The following is a 15,215-nucleotide window of genomic DNA, read 5'->3' as shown; positions in this document are numbered from 1 at the left end:
TTTCCCCCTCCGGTTTATTGAGGGGAGGGGAGGCCTGTGCCCAGCAGTGGGACGTGTATAGGCTGTTTATGTGTGTATTAAAAAAAACATTTTTTTTTTTTATTTTTTTTTTTTGGGTAGGTCGCTGGTTCAAATCCGGCTCGAAGGACCAATGAACAAGCTGATCCCAAAAATAATACAACCGCAACATAGGCATCATTAGATGCGTCGCTAAATCCGTGCAGTTCGCGAACAACATCATCGTCGCTAGTATGGATCCATCGTGGAAGTCTAAAGGTGGTAAGTTGATTCAAGTTATTTCGGTAAGTTAACCAGTCCTTCAGTAATTCTGTCAGTTCTGTATAAATTTGTCTTCCTTCTTCTACAGATTTGCAACCCGTCATTAGATCATCCATGTAGAATTCCTTTAGAACTCTTTCAGTAGCCAACGGATAATCTTTACCATCTGTAAAAAATACACACTACAAGTAAATTGCGGTTGTATTATTTTTGGGATCAGCTTGTTCATCTACGTAAAGGAAAAAAAAAACTCTTTAAGTACTTACCCAAAGATAGATTCAGCAGGTATACAACACAATTTAAAAAACCCATGTGATACAGGCGACATCATGGCATTGTTTACAATAACATAGCATAGCATCGCGCCTGCACCCCTAGGCAATGGTGCATAGTATACTAATATACCCACTTTTAGCCAGCTATGTTTAAGTCCCATGTAATTGGGGGCGAGCATAGGTATTGCCATTAGCTGGCCGAAACTCCTGGAAACCACGTGATATAAATTATCTATGATCCGAACATAAATTCAAAATATATAGGTAACTTATTGCAAGTAAAAAAAATATAAGTAACAAAAGAATTTTGTTATTTAGTAGGTGATAATCAGCATGTTGGTATTATAATAATTATGATCTGTTGTAATCACAATATTTTTTTATGTCCAGCCATGTAATATAATGTCACGTAGATAATGACATAGGCGGCCAATCTACATTAAGTCACATCAACATTTTGTACGAACACATGGTCGCAATTAAACATTAATAGTGCAAGTTTTACATAACAATAAAACTTGTATTATTGAGCAGAGACGATGCACAGCATCTGTGAGAGTGCGTCATTGTACTTCCCTTGTATTTCCTGCTATCGGTTGACGTTTTGTTGATGTCAGCGCCATCTAGTGAAAATAAAGTGTAAAAGTCACAGGAGGCCGTTGGCGGCAAATCAACTTTCATAGAAGTCTCTCACCAGGAGCCCTTAATGGGATGCTGTGCATCGTCTCTGCTCAATAATACAAGTTTTATTGTTATGTAAAACTTGCACTATTATCGGCATGTGACGATGCACAGCATCTGTGAGAGACGTGTTTATAACTCCTGGTGACTGATAACGACACGACGCTATGTGAAAAGAAAACAATTTAAATGAAATTGCTGATATAATTATTACATATTACAATCAACACCCAAAACAAGATTTTGTATTCTAAGAGAAAGAAAATCAAGTTAAACAAGTTGCCTATTATAAGGCTTAAATAGGTTCGAAATTTGCTGCAAGATTAGTCGATGATTGAGTTTTTCCTATGATTTGTTTACAATAATACCTGGCAAAGGTATTTTCACTTCGCCAATTTCCACGACTAAGAATATCTTCTATAGAGAAATTTTCAAACCAATTTAATGAAGCGACAGCCGAGCGTACAGAGCCCGGCGAGGCTGATATACCGGCATCTCTCAACATTGTTTTTATCCAATTGCCGATAACAGTACGTGAAGCTGCTTGAGTAGAACCTCTTATGGTCACGAAAAGGGCATCATTACACTCAGCCGAACGTCTCTGTGCGCCTAGCTCCACAACCTTTCTTAGCCAGAAAACGGGACAAATACTTTTATTACTATGTTGTAACAATTTCCAGCCTGATTGTCTGTATGATGCAGTATCGGTTTTGGAACCAAAGGCTGGGCACAAAATGACATGGTCGCTGGCGTCAATGTAGTGGGCCGCGGAAACCTTCAGTAAGGTCAGGTCATGCACCCGTCGGCCCGACGCGAGAAGCAATAAGCAAGCCAACCTGCGTGAAGCTTCAAACAATGTTTCATGAACTGGTGAATTTGCTTGCAGCCAGATAACCAAATCATTTGGGTCCCAGACTGGTGGTTTCTCTGCTCTTGGTCGCTGAAGAGAAATTGCTTTCAACATATGTTTCACTAAAAAATTAGAATTAAGATTTTCATTGTCTACTGCTTTTCCAAAAGTCAAAACTACTGATTTATGAAGCAAAATAGTTTGATAAGCCAATCTCTCTTCTAGGCACAAGTGCGCCAAAAATCTAGATAAACTTGTACCGGTTGGATGTCTGTGATTAAAATTATTATCACTACACCACTTGGTCCACCGTGTCCATGCGGGTCTATATGTTTTTAATGATGATTCTCTCCAGCTGGACTTAAATAAGGCTCTCTCTGCCTCTGTCCAATCTTTGGTAACATCGCTCCAGCCCCAATCTTCCAGACGTATAATTCCATGTCCTGTACTCGAGGTGGAGGAAGGCCAGTGCTCTGATCTATTAGCACTTGGGCCAAATTTGGGATTCTCATCGGTTTGCACAATGCCCGCTGGCTCAGATCTGGCAACCAGAACGCATTCTTCCACATTGGCGCTACCATCAGGAACACTCCCTGTGCTGAGTTCAGGTGGTGGAGTACTCGAGGAATAAGACTCGGTGGCGGAAACACCCACGCTAGTTGGAATTCCCATCGACGGCTGAAGGCGTTGCAAAACACCGCTGAAGTGTCCCGACAGTCCTTGGAGACATACTTCTCCACAACTCTCGTTTGAACCGTGGCAAATAGATCGATTTGAGGGATTCCAAGCTTGTGAAACACTGTTGTCAACGCCAGTGGAAGCAGGTGCCACTCGGCTGCCAATTTCCCTCGTGACAGTCTGTCTGCTATGTCGTTGAATTTGCCGGGCAGATATTCTGCTGTCAATGATATGTTCCACCGGTCTAGTATATTCAGCAGGTGATGTGTCAACTTGAGAAGACCTGTTGACCGTGTCCCCCCTTCCTTGCAAATATACGACACGACTGTCCGATTGTCGGACTGTACCATCACATGACGATTCCGTAATTGTATCTTGAAATGTGTAATCGCTGCTATGATGGCGAACATTTCCTTTCGGTTGCAATGCCATCTGCTCTGTACGGGTGTCCATCTGCCCGATACTGACTGGTCGTCCATTTGTGCCCCCCACCCATAGTCGGCGGCATCTGTTGTCAGAAAATGATGAATCAACGTCGGGTGCAGGCTGATCGACACTCGGCGGCTCTCCAGAGCTTTTATCCACCATTCCAGGTCTTCTTTTACTTGAGTTGGCATCTCCGATTGCTTCTGAGATGTCTGTCTGGCCAGAATCCGACAGTATCGTTGGAGCTGGCGGCAGTGCAGTCTCCCCCTGGGTATTACAAAATTTGCAAAATTTAGAGTTCCTAGGATGACTTGCGCCTCCTTCAGCGATAACGTTCCTTTGTGGACGGCTTTGCGGGCGATTAACAAGATTGTATTCAATTTTCTTACTGGCAGGGATTTGAGACTTCGATTCGTATCCCAAAGTAATCCTAGAAACTCTATCTCTTGAACAGGCTTGATTATCGATTTTTGGTAATTGATTGTCCACCCCAATCTTTCCAGCGTTTCTATCGCTATGCTCAAATGGGTTTCCAGCAGAGTACTCGACTGATTTGCCAACAGAAAATCGTCTAAATAGACGATAATTCGGACGCCTTTGTCCCGCAGGTATTGAGCCACCCAATTGGTTAAGGCAGCAAAGTTCTTCGGGGCGCACGACAACCCGAAGGGCAGGCAGGTCATTTGGAGAACCTGGTGTCTGTATACCAGCCGAAGAAACCTTCGATGACTCTCCGCGATTGGTACGTGAAAGTACGCTGACGACAGGTCGAGCTTTGCCATCCAGTCGTTCTTCTGCAGAAATCGGGGTACTTGGAAGTGTGAAATTAGTTTGAAAGGCTTCGGTATTATGAATTGATTCAGACGCTTTAAATTGAATATGGGCCTGAACGACCCGTCGCTCTTTCTCGCCAAGAACATGGTTGAAATGAAACTGGGACCCAACCGTTGTTGATCGGGAATCTCCAGAACACCTTGTTCCAACAGTTGGTTTATCTGCTGTGTCATGTCGGGAGAACGAGCCGTTTCGAATTGACGGCAGACCCGAGGAGATGGATGAATAAGCAGAGGTTTGGAGGTAAATGGCAGACGCATTCCCGTTACTATTTTGAGAAGAGCCTTCGGAGCCCAATCCGTCTGCCACTGCCTCCGATACGCTCGGAGGCAGCCTCCGTAAAAATTGGGTTGAAGCGGATGATAGTCATTTGTCAGATTGGTTTTTCTTGGCTTGTCCGTCCTTTCTAAAGAATTTCTTATGCTTTCCATGGTCCTGTGCCGACTGCTTGGGGATCCCTGTATGGGCAGAAGTTTTATTTTTCCCCGAGTCGTTTCCTCGTGGACGAAAGGACTGGTTATTCGATTCCCTTGAAGGACCTGGTTTAATTTGTTTATTACCTGGGTTGGAGTTGATTTTGCGAGTATTCTTCTCTCCGTAATACCAAGGACGTACCCATTTATCCATACCACCCGTATTTTGAATATAGGTTTGCAAGGGGTTTTCGTCGAATAGGTGCCTAGAACTCGGCGGGATCTTACGCAGACCCTCCCGTAGATTCTTATTAGCCACTTCGCCCAGGATACGCTCCCTGCGATTTTCAATGAACTCAGCTCGTTTCCCGCAAACCATTTGCATAATTTCCTCACTTACTTTGTGGAATTTTGAGGAAGGTTGAAATAATTCGGAAATCTTGTCGAATATGTTGTCTGGTGATAAAACTGTGCTTGCGGAAGCTGTCCAGTTTATAAATTCTTGTAAGTTTTCATTAAGAAGCTCGCGTTGAGTTAATAAGCCATTGCAAATAGCAGCTAACATTTTTTCCGAGCTTGCTACATAGTCTTTACCCTTCGCGAATTGCCTTAGTTCATCATTTACCTCAAGGTCTACGAAACCTGGCGAGGCATTATGAGCCTTCAACGATTCAGTATAACGAACATCTTTCCAAGCAGGATCACCAAACTTTTGCAATACTTCCAACCGTCTTAGATGAACAGGGTCAGCTGGAGGCACTAAAGGGGCTTTTAGGGCCGTACTTATGTGACTTAGGCTTAAATGCCGCGGTTCGACCACGGTAGTATTGTCAGCAACAATAGGACGTTGTAAACAAAAGTCAGGGTTTGGCCCCAAAGCCAACTCACGCGTTGCATTGGGTGCCGGTAAGGTTTTAGAACACGGAACATTTACACTGGATTGTAAAGAGGGTGTTTGTAACAACACGCTAGTTAACAGATTCACTTTGTTCACTAAGTCATGAAAATCGATATCGGACTCACCGCGCCTCCTCCGTTTTACCTCACCACCCGAGGAATCGGATGAAGATGATTCAGAATTGCTGCTTGAGGACCGGCGGCGCTTAGAGGCGCCAGAGCCGGCGCTAAGCGGCCGTGACCGCGACATTTCGTTGCGGCTACCTTCTGAGGCGGATAAATTATCCGCCTTATCTTGGTCACTATCACCCATAATCCACTATCACTGCACGATTATAACGTTCTTTACACTTACTACGCGTAAATGTTACAAAAACTACACAATTTGAACTTAAAATGCGAAAATAAAATTCAAATTTCGAAAAATAGATGTTATACACTTGAGAAGTCACGACGCTATGAAAGTTGATTTGCCGCCAACGGCCTCCTGTGACTTTTACACTTTATTTTCACTAGATGGCGCTGACATCAACAAAACGTCAACCGATAGCAGGAAATACAAGGGAAGTACAATGACGCACTCTCACAGATGCTGTGCATCGTCACATGCCGATAATATTTATATTTCTTAATTTATCTTTGACCTAGAAAACTACCCAATTACTTGCCTCTAGGTAATTTTAAGATAAGTAATACCCACTTCACTTCACTTTTCGATAAAGTAAAAAGAAATACTGACACGACGAGTGTGTGTTAGAAGACTGCGATATGCTCTTGCGGCGCTGGTAAACCCCCAGAGGGTCCGATATCGGGTTCTTAGAACAGGATCAAATTGCAGCATCAGCATAGAATAAGTAATAATACTACGTATAGAATGGCAATGGCAACTCTCCGCCCCCTACCAGCGTCTGAGCTAGGTTTAGACTTGAATCGTGAAGGCGCGGACCGTCGTTTTGATGTTTTATTAATTTAGTTTATATGTTCGAATTTTGAAATTGGACGCCGCTTTTCTTACGTCTGATTCGAATATTTGATCTTACGCCTGCGCGGCGCCTATTAATATTTATTTTTCATGGCGATTGTTCATCAAAACATGCTAATAATTTTCAATAAAATTGAACGTAAGACCTACCTATTTACCCTAGAACCTAAACCTATTGAACCGGTTAAGTGCTTAATGTACAAAAAATGTGAATGCAATTATTAGTTCAGTGTTTTTTTTGAGCCTATTTTTTCAAATTATGAACCTTCATTGTTCAAAATTTCTGGTCCGTGATTCAAAAAAAAAAATTCAAAAATATTTATTTTTCAAAATTGGCTTACAAAGTTAGCGCTTTTTGAACGTCAAACAAAATTAAATTACATATTATGTAACTAGCTGTAAAACTACTACCACATCGGAATCTGTAACGCTGAGGGAAAGACGTGGCCAGAAAACCTCCCAGCACAGGGCCCTAGTCCTACTGTTTCATGTTTTCCTTTCTTTTTTTTTTTTAATCCAGTTTGTATTACATAATTTATAGACTTAAATACAATGGTATTCCAATTACAGTCGGTGGAAGGAAAGTGATTTGTTTGGTAAATAACTAAATACATATTAATTGATTATTATAAAAACATATTTCGTAAGTACTACCTACCTAAGTAACGGTTAAATTAGGTATTGTAATTGGCAGCCCTCAGACGTCACGTCACACACAAGTTGCACGTGTTGATAAAACAGCACGTGTTGTGTAGTGTCTGTGTAAAACGAGGTTGTTTGTATGAAGTGTCCGGGGTGTGGTATCAGTAGCCTCGGGTAGCATATGTACAGTCATGGAGCAATATAATGTAGTCACTTTAGGACTCTGTCGCCCTAACATATTTGACATTTAGTGAGACTTACAGTTCAATTTGTCAAAAAAGTTAATGTGACATGGTACCAAAGTGTATAAGTACTTACTTATTAATGATCGTGACCATACCTACCCAGTTTTATAAAGCTAGGCCACACGATACGAAATGCGTTGTGAGACAAACCGGCACTGCGACGACGCAACGCGTCTGGTTGGTTAGAATTTTTTACGTAGGATTAAATGAAAATAATTATTTCATAATATGCTTAAAAATATTTATTTATATCGAATAGTTATTACTTATCATTATAAAAAAAATATGTATTTAAGTAGTACTTATTTATAAAATATAGTCACCCTTTCATTACTTATTTATTTTTTTCATATTTGGCTTAAGCGTGGTATTTTAAAAGTTTTTTTTGTCATAGTTTGTGTTATAATTTTAAATGTTTTATTTATTCGTAATTTTAAGCGACAAATTGTATAAATTATTAAGTGTTTTTTAAAATAAATGGATATTCCTTTCAGGAAAATAACATTAAATATTTTTTAACAATTTAATTATTCTTGCCGTGTCCACGATACTTGTTCTTCATATTTTTTAGTCGTTGTTACTTACACTTTGTTCATCCTGAAAAAAAATACATAGGTAAGTACTTAGTTAAATTTCATCTATTTGTCCTTATTCGTCTGTGTAAGTTGCTGTAGTTTAAATGTTAATGTGTGTATGTGTAGGCGTGTGTGTGAGCATATGCTTGTGCGTGAGCATATGCGTGTGCGTGAGCATATGCGTGTACGTGCGAGTGCGTGTGCCTGTAAGTGTGCGTGCATGCGTGCTTGTGTTGCGTGCTTTATTATATTGTTTCTGTGGCGTTCTTCAATAACTCATGCCTATTTCCCAGCGGGGTCCCGCATGTTAAGCCAGCCACTAAGCAATTCCATTTGCATCCTCGAATAATAAACATATTTTGCGTTATTTCTTTCTTGCTTGCAAATAAGGTGTGTACTCACGATGAATATGCAGGCAGCTATGAGGGCACACTTGTACCGGACATCCAGGTCCCGTGGAAAGCTCATCTTATATGATAACTTCCAGTTCCGTTCTATCGTCCCCACTGGCTGCTCGTTGGCTCCTAATATCTGTTAAACATAAACATAACATCACGAAGGGGCAGAGGGGGGGAGGGGGAGGGATCTAAATCTTTTAAGGGGTAGGCATTGGAGTGTAGACAGTAATATGTACACCAAATCCTCGCCAGCTATGTAATAGCGGGCGAGCCTATTTCCATTAACCGGACAGAATAATACATAATACTATTATGTACCTAAGTAGCTCGGTGGCGCAGCGGTAAACGCGCTCGGTCTGCGATTGTTGAAGTTAAGCAACTTTCGCAAAGGCCAGTCATAAATGAGTGACCAAAAAAAAAAAGTTTTCATCTCGAGCTCCTCCGTGCTTCGGAAGGGACGTTAAGCCGTTGGTCCCGACTGCATTAGCAGTCGTTAATGAATGATGGTTTAAGGCCCGATCTGCCTATCCATTCATAGGGAAGGCCCGTGCCCCAGCAGTGGGGACGTTAATGGGCTGATGATGACTTATGTAAGTATACCGAGGCTTTTCTTGCAGATTCTTTTCCTCGGCCTTTAACAGTATAATACTACTTATTAGTAGTGCACACTTATTTCATTTAATTAGTATAATACAGGTTGTGAGTAGCTGTAGTAGTAGGCGGCTGAGAAGTTTGTTATGTAAACATTGACGATTAAAAGTGTAACTATTTTACCTACAGTGTAAAGATATTTTTGAATTTGAATTATAGTTTAATTCACACACACACAGACACACGCGCGCACACACACACACACACACACACACACACACGCACACGCACGCACGCACGTTCGCACCCACATACACACACCCACACACCCTGGTATTTCTGGTTACATTTTGCACCTTACCTACAACATGACTATCATAGCCGAACACTGCTTCCTAAGATACAGATAAACCCAGTTTAGGAGGCAGAGTGTATCTTTTGTAATGTTACAGTGTCTTAAAAAAAATGTTTGTAGGACTTTAATCTTACACTGTATTCGCCGCTTTTAAAGAAGCTGCTGGAAGGTTTCAGCTTGAGGACGTGCTGTTTGTTGTGGTCGTTGATCCATATGGACCGGCTGAGCCCACCCCTGGGCTTGATGTGCAGCGGTGGGCAGTGCGCCACGTGCACCTCCATCTTCCACACTGCGCTGAACGTGGGCTGACGTAACACCATCACCTGGGGAAATGACAGTGTGATTAATAGGAAATCCAAGTGATGAGAGAACTTCTTCTTCTATCGTGTGGGTTGTGAGGTGAATTACCAACCTCATCAACCCTGGCGTCAGGGTTATTATTGAGCCGCCAAAGGCCCCTGACATGGCTCATGTAACGACTACTCACTTACATCAGTAAGTAGTAACCGGGACCAACGGCTTAACGTGCCTTCCGAAGCACGGATCATCTTACTTTTTGGACAATCAGGTGATCAGCCTGTAATGTCCTAACCAAACTAGGGATCACAAAGTGATTTTTGTGATATATCCCCACCGGGATTCGAACCCGGGACCTCCGGATCGTGAGCCCAACGCTCAACCACTGGCCCACGGAGGTCGTTATGAGAGAACTTAGTCTCGTAGTGACATTGCAAGCTGAGTCAACTAATAGTATCGAAATAAAAAAATATTGTCATAAATGTGGTAGGTACCTATATCGATGGAAGTGAAGCTTATAGCGCTCAGGACATTTAGTCATGTTGTGACATATAAAAATATTGACATAAAGTACTGAAAATTAATTACAAGAATACTTATCTATATATAAAAAAAGAAAAAAAAAACTTAAGCTATAAAACTGCTTTCCCTTTAACCAGTTTTTGAGTTGGGATCGAAACTTTAGATGGGGTAGCTCTTTAATATGGGACGGAATGGCGTTATATGTTTTCACATACATAGAATGTCAATTTTTATAATAGACTGTAGTTCTAGGTTCTATCAAAAGTAAGATGATTCCGTGCTTCCGAAGGTACTGAAATATACACAGGGTGTTGTCAGTTGTCACTACGTTGTCCCGTACCGAATATTGAGAGGGATGATTTTGACAATTGCAACATAAAAATACCTTAAAAAAAGGCTATGAAAAAATATTAATTCTTTACTTTTATAATGAATTTTATATTCATCGATCTATCTCTTATTGTCGGATATGTTTGTAACCTTTGTAATTACCTACTTAAAGTGAATTATATACGAAGTGGCAAAACAATCAGCGTTTCTTTACTACAGTCTACGAGTGGTGAAATAATCCACCCACATTTTAACAGATGATTCTGCTAATTTTCCGTCGTAAAAGTATGGAATTCAAAATAATAAAAAAAGCACTATTCGTGTATTTTCCAAGAGGAAATTCCACTTGATATCGACTCAGAATCATGAGTTGAATCCCCCTTAATTTTCGGTACGGTGTCGCTAACACTCTGTATGTGGGTAGTCGGGGTAGTCCTTTTAACCTAACCCGTATGATTTTCACACCGTGTTGAAAGGTCAGATTTCAGGGGCTCGTAAAATAGACAAACAACACGTATATAATTACCTAGGTAAGTAAGGAGTTCCGATGACGTTAGCGGAATCATACTTTATGAACGTGTGTCGCATTGATGTATAATATGTTAGGAATATGTTCGCAGCCTACCACGTGCAGTCAACAGGTAAACACTTGATCCGACTTTATTTTTGTATATCATGTAGAGTGTATTAATAAGTATTTGATAAAGCATGTAATGGTCACATAATAATTTCTAAGTATACGAATATATTGTGTTGAGGGTGAAAGTGAGTTAAGAATGGAAGTCTGAGGTCAGACTGAAAGTAGAATAGCCGAGCTGTAGGAAAATGAGAATACTATGAAAGGATAATGAATGGGAATTTGATTGTTTATGGTATGAATGGAGTATGGTTAATTAATGAATGGGACGAATACAGTTTTAAAAAGTAAGAATAGGAGTCTATGGTGGGAGGTCGGTCAGGGTTTGAGCATAAGGGAAGAAGTTTTTTTTGTTTTGTTAAAATTAATTAAAATAGGAGTAAAAATATTAAAAAAAATTAACAAAAAGAACCGACTTCAATCGCAAAACTAAAAAGCAATAACAACTAAATACTTACAACTACGTACGTACGTACTTATAACTTCTCACAAAGTAATAAGTACGTATTTTTAATTAGTTAATTAATTATATAATTCTGAACTCGGTGCCAAGTAAATGCTACATGGGACCACCTTGGGAATATCTACTTTCGATCAAAAATCGGTTCATACACGACGAAGTTATCCCCGAACAAACAAAAAAAATATATACGGTCGAATTGAGAACTTCCTCCTTTTTGAAGTCGGTAAAAATATCCCGTTTTATTTCTATATCCCACAATTGAATTGTGTATTGTTTAATTGACGTAGCCGTGTGTGAGTTGCATTTATGGATCGTGTGCAACGTTCTGGAGTGCACATTGTTTGACGTGTTCATTGTAGATTTGCCGCTTAAGGCATTGCCAGACCGAGCCGGACAAATTATCGCTGACGTCGCTAACTGACGTATCAGAATTTTTTGTTGAATCTGATTTACATTTTTTGCAATTGTCAATAAGACAAATTATTTTAGCAAAAATATGCAGATGCAAAGTCAGCCACGTCAGTTTGCAAAGTCCACGACATGGGAAGCGCTGAGGGTCATCCGGTACAAAATTTGATAGCTATACGGCCTTCGTGGTCCAGCGGCTCCTAAACATCACTATGGGGAAGATTTTCAGAGATTTTTATACTTTTCAGAGCATGAATTTTCCGTAGTCGAGTTTCCGTGTCTAATTTTCAAATTTGATAATTTTTTTATGTATTTATTCTTATCTTATCTTAAATTGGTCTAGTTTAATAATTATTAACTGATTTTCATTTCAAGTATTTTTTACATTTTGAAACAAATATTTTCCGGCTAATCGGCATCTTGTCGGTGCATCTCTAGGCCTTATTCACAACTAACTTCTTAAAGAGAAAATTTAAAGCGAAAAAAAATCTGACTCTGATGGGACTTGAACCCACAGCTCTTGTCAAGCCGGGACGCATGTTTTAACCACTACACCACCTCCTTCTCCTCCTGTCCATGCGAAATTCTTTCGATCTATCGTCATTAAGCCGACGCCTTTTGCTGTTTCCCTCTTCTTCTATCGTGTGGGTTGTAAGGTGAATTACCAACCTCGTCAACCCTGGTGTCAGGGTTACTATTGAGCCGCCAAAGGCCCCTGATATCGCTCATGTAACGACTACTTAAGTAAGTCCAACAACCAATCAACGGCTTAACGTGCCTTCCGAAGTACGGATCATCTTACTTTTTGGACAATCCCAGACCCAGTTCGAATCCAGTTAGTTCGAGTGCGCAGTTTCCCTGGGCACCGGTTAGTGCTATAAAACGAAAATCAACTAACCTCTTGCTCATTAGCATCCTTAAACTTCTTCTTCATGACACCCGTGCACGTGAGGAAGACGCCGCACTGCGGGGTAGACACGGCAAACTTCTGGTGGAGGAATGAGAACTCCCGTTTCACCTTCACGAAGTCTGTGTCCATCAGCATTCGCAACCCTGGAACCATACCATCATCATCTCTCTCTCTTTGTTTAAGAGCTGCGCTCTTGTCGGTGAAAAAAGAAGGTGCAGGTCGTGCCGTATCAGGAGGTGAAGGATTTGGCGGGAAGAAGAGAGGAATGGCGATTACTCCACCAATTCAATTAAATTCTTTATCACCATCATCATAAACATACATAAAATAATAACAATGCTTTTATGCGGCGAAACTACCTCATAGCATCACGCCTGTGTCCAAAAAAGGCTAGGCAGAGGTGTATAGGCCAGCTATTTAAGTCCCTTGTAGGGCGCGAGCCTATTATGCCATTCACGGGGCACAGATCATACATACATACATACATAAATAGCCTATATACGTCCCACTGCTAGGCACAGGCCTCCTCTCAATCAACCGGAGAGGGTATGGAGCATACTCCACCACGCTGCTCCACTGCGGGTTGGTGGAGGTGTTTTTACGGCTAATAGCCGGGACCAACGGCTTAACGTGCCCTCCGAAGCACGGAATCAACTTACTTTTTTGGACAATCAGGTGATTCAAGCCTGAAAAGTCCTTACCAAACAAAGGACAGTCTCACAAAGTGATTTCGACAATGTCCCCATCGGGAATCGAACCCGGACTTCCAGATCGTGAGCCTAACGCTCTTACCACTAGACCACGGAGGCTGTGCTGTTGGCACAGATCACACAGAATTAAAACTCATAAGAGATTTAGAGCACAAGCCGGGATTCGAACCAATGACACAACGATGTAACTCACGCGTTCTTTGAACAGAGCTATCACGGATTCTTCTATTATGCATCGCTTCTCACAATATAGTAAACAACTAATATTATATGGAGGAGCTCGGTGGCGCAGCGGTAAACGCGCTCGGTCTGCGATTGTTGAAGTTACGCAACATTCGCAAAGGCCGGTCATAGGATGGGTGACCACAAAAAAAAAGTTTTCATCTCGAGATCCTCCGTGCTTCGGAAGGCACGTTAAGCCGTTGGTCCCGGTTGCATTAGCAGTCGTTAATAACCACCAATCCGCACTGGGCCCGCGTGGCGGTTTAAGGCCCGATCTCCCTATCCATCCATAGGGAAGGCCCGTGCCCCAGCAGTGGGGACGTTAGTGGGCTGGTGATGATGATGATGATAAATAATTATATGGAGGTATATAACGATATTATGTATATAGTAATTACGATACTATATGGACAAGCCGTCAATATGACTAGCTGCAATTTTAATAAAAAACCGGTTTTAAGGAAAACAACGGAGCGACAATCCAAGACTGAGATCTCCTTTTGGTTTTTCCAAAAGGCAAAAATGTATCTGCTTACTTACTCATATTTATTAACACAAAACATAAACTCACGACTATATCCCAAAGGGGTAGACAAATGTAGGTACATTCAACGCAGGATGGTCTTTCTAAGCCACCTCACCGACTAACAACACAAAGCATTTTGTTTACTCATATTTAAATCACATTATTTAACAATTTACCTTTGGTATCGTCTCTACAAAAAGTAATTTGCCCCCAAATTAGTAATTCACTCACCTAAATACTCCGAAGTCATGATTGTAAAAGGTTTATTTATATAAACACTAAGATAAACAAAAACACAGTTGTCATAAAGAATATATTTTACTGTAATCGCTCTACACAAACCGCCTGCGCGTGCGCCTAGCTGCCGCGCGAGACTGAACCGAATGAATTGACTTATTACGAGGGGAGGTCAAAAAGTTCGCGGAATGAGGGGGAAGGGGGTCGAAATTAAACACGAAACTATTTTTCCTTTTCAATATATTCTCCCTTAACCTTAACACATTTTCCGGATCTATCAAATAATTTGTTTATTCCATCATAAAAAAAAGATTTCTCTTTGCTGTCAAAATAGGCCGAAATTGCAGACTTGACTTCTTCATCATCGCCAAATTTTCGTCCACGCAGTTCCTTTTTCATTTTTGGGAACAAATAATAATCGCTGGGGGCCAAGTCTGGACTGTAAGGCGGGTGGTTTAATTTTTCGAACCCGCATCGGTGAATGGCAGCCGTCGCAACATGGCACGTGTGGACGGGTGCGTTGTCGTGCAAAAGGAGCACACCTCTTGACAGCTTTCCTCTTCTTTTTTCCTTGATAGCCTCTTTCAATCTATCCAGTAAAGAAGCGTAGTAATGTCCCGTTATAGTCACACCACGATCTTTATAATCAATCAGCAAAATACCTTCTGTATCCCAAAAAATAGTGACCATGATCTTTCCGGCCGATTGTGACACCTTAAACTTCTTTGGAGGAGGTGTGCCTTTTTTATGCCACTGCATCGACTCTTGCTTCGACTCAGGTTCATAGTGGTGAACCCAGGTTTCATCTCCAGTAACAATCCGGGCCATAACT

General features: G+C 41.2%; 2 protein-coding genes across 4 annotated transcripts in view; one reads left to right on the top strand and one right to left on the bottom strand.

Annotated features, from left to right (window-relative positions):
- Positions 1-15,215, top strand: part of LOC126373964 (phospholipid scramblase 3-like) — a 188,156-nt gene that overhangs the window by 107,046 nt on the left and 65,895 nt on the right. The window lies entirely within an intron of this gene.
- On the bottom strand, positions 7,430-14,538 carry LOC126374079 (uncharacterized). The gene is made up of 6 exons (XM_050020555.1): positions 14,378-14,538; positions 12,677-12,831; positions 9,256-9,444; positions 8,180-8,308; positions 7,665-7,799; positions 7,430-7,580 (listed from the first exon to the last, which is right to left on the bottom strand). The coding sequence occupies exons 1-5, from the start codon at positions 14,394-14,396 to the stop codon at positions 7,770-7,772; spliced, it is 522 nt and encodes a 173-aa protein (XP_049876512.1). The 5' UTR covers positions 14,397-14,538; the 3' UTR covers positions 7,430-7,580; positions 7,665-7,769.

The sequence above is a fragment of the Pectinophora gossypiella genome, chromosome 2 (assembly GCF_024362695.1).
Source record: "Pectinophora gossypiella chromosome 2, ilPecGoss1.1, whole genome shotgun sequence".
NCBI classification, from domain to species: Eukaryota; Metazoa; Arthropoda; class Insecta; order Lepidoptera; family Gelechiidae; genus Pectinophora; species Pectinophora gossypiella.
This window is presented reverse-complemented; position numbering and strand designations above follow the sequence as displayed.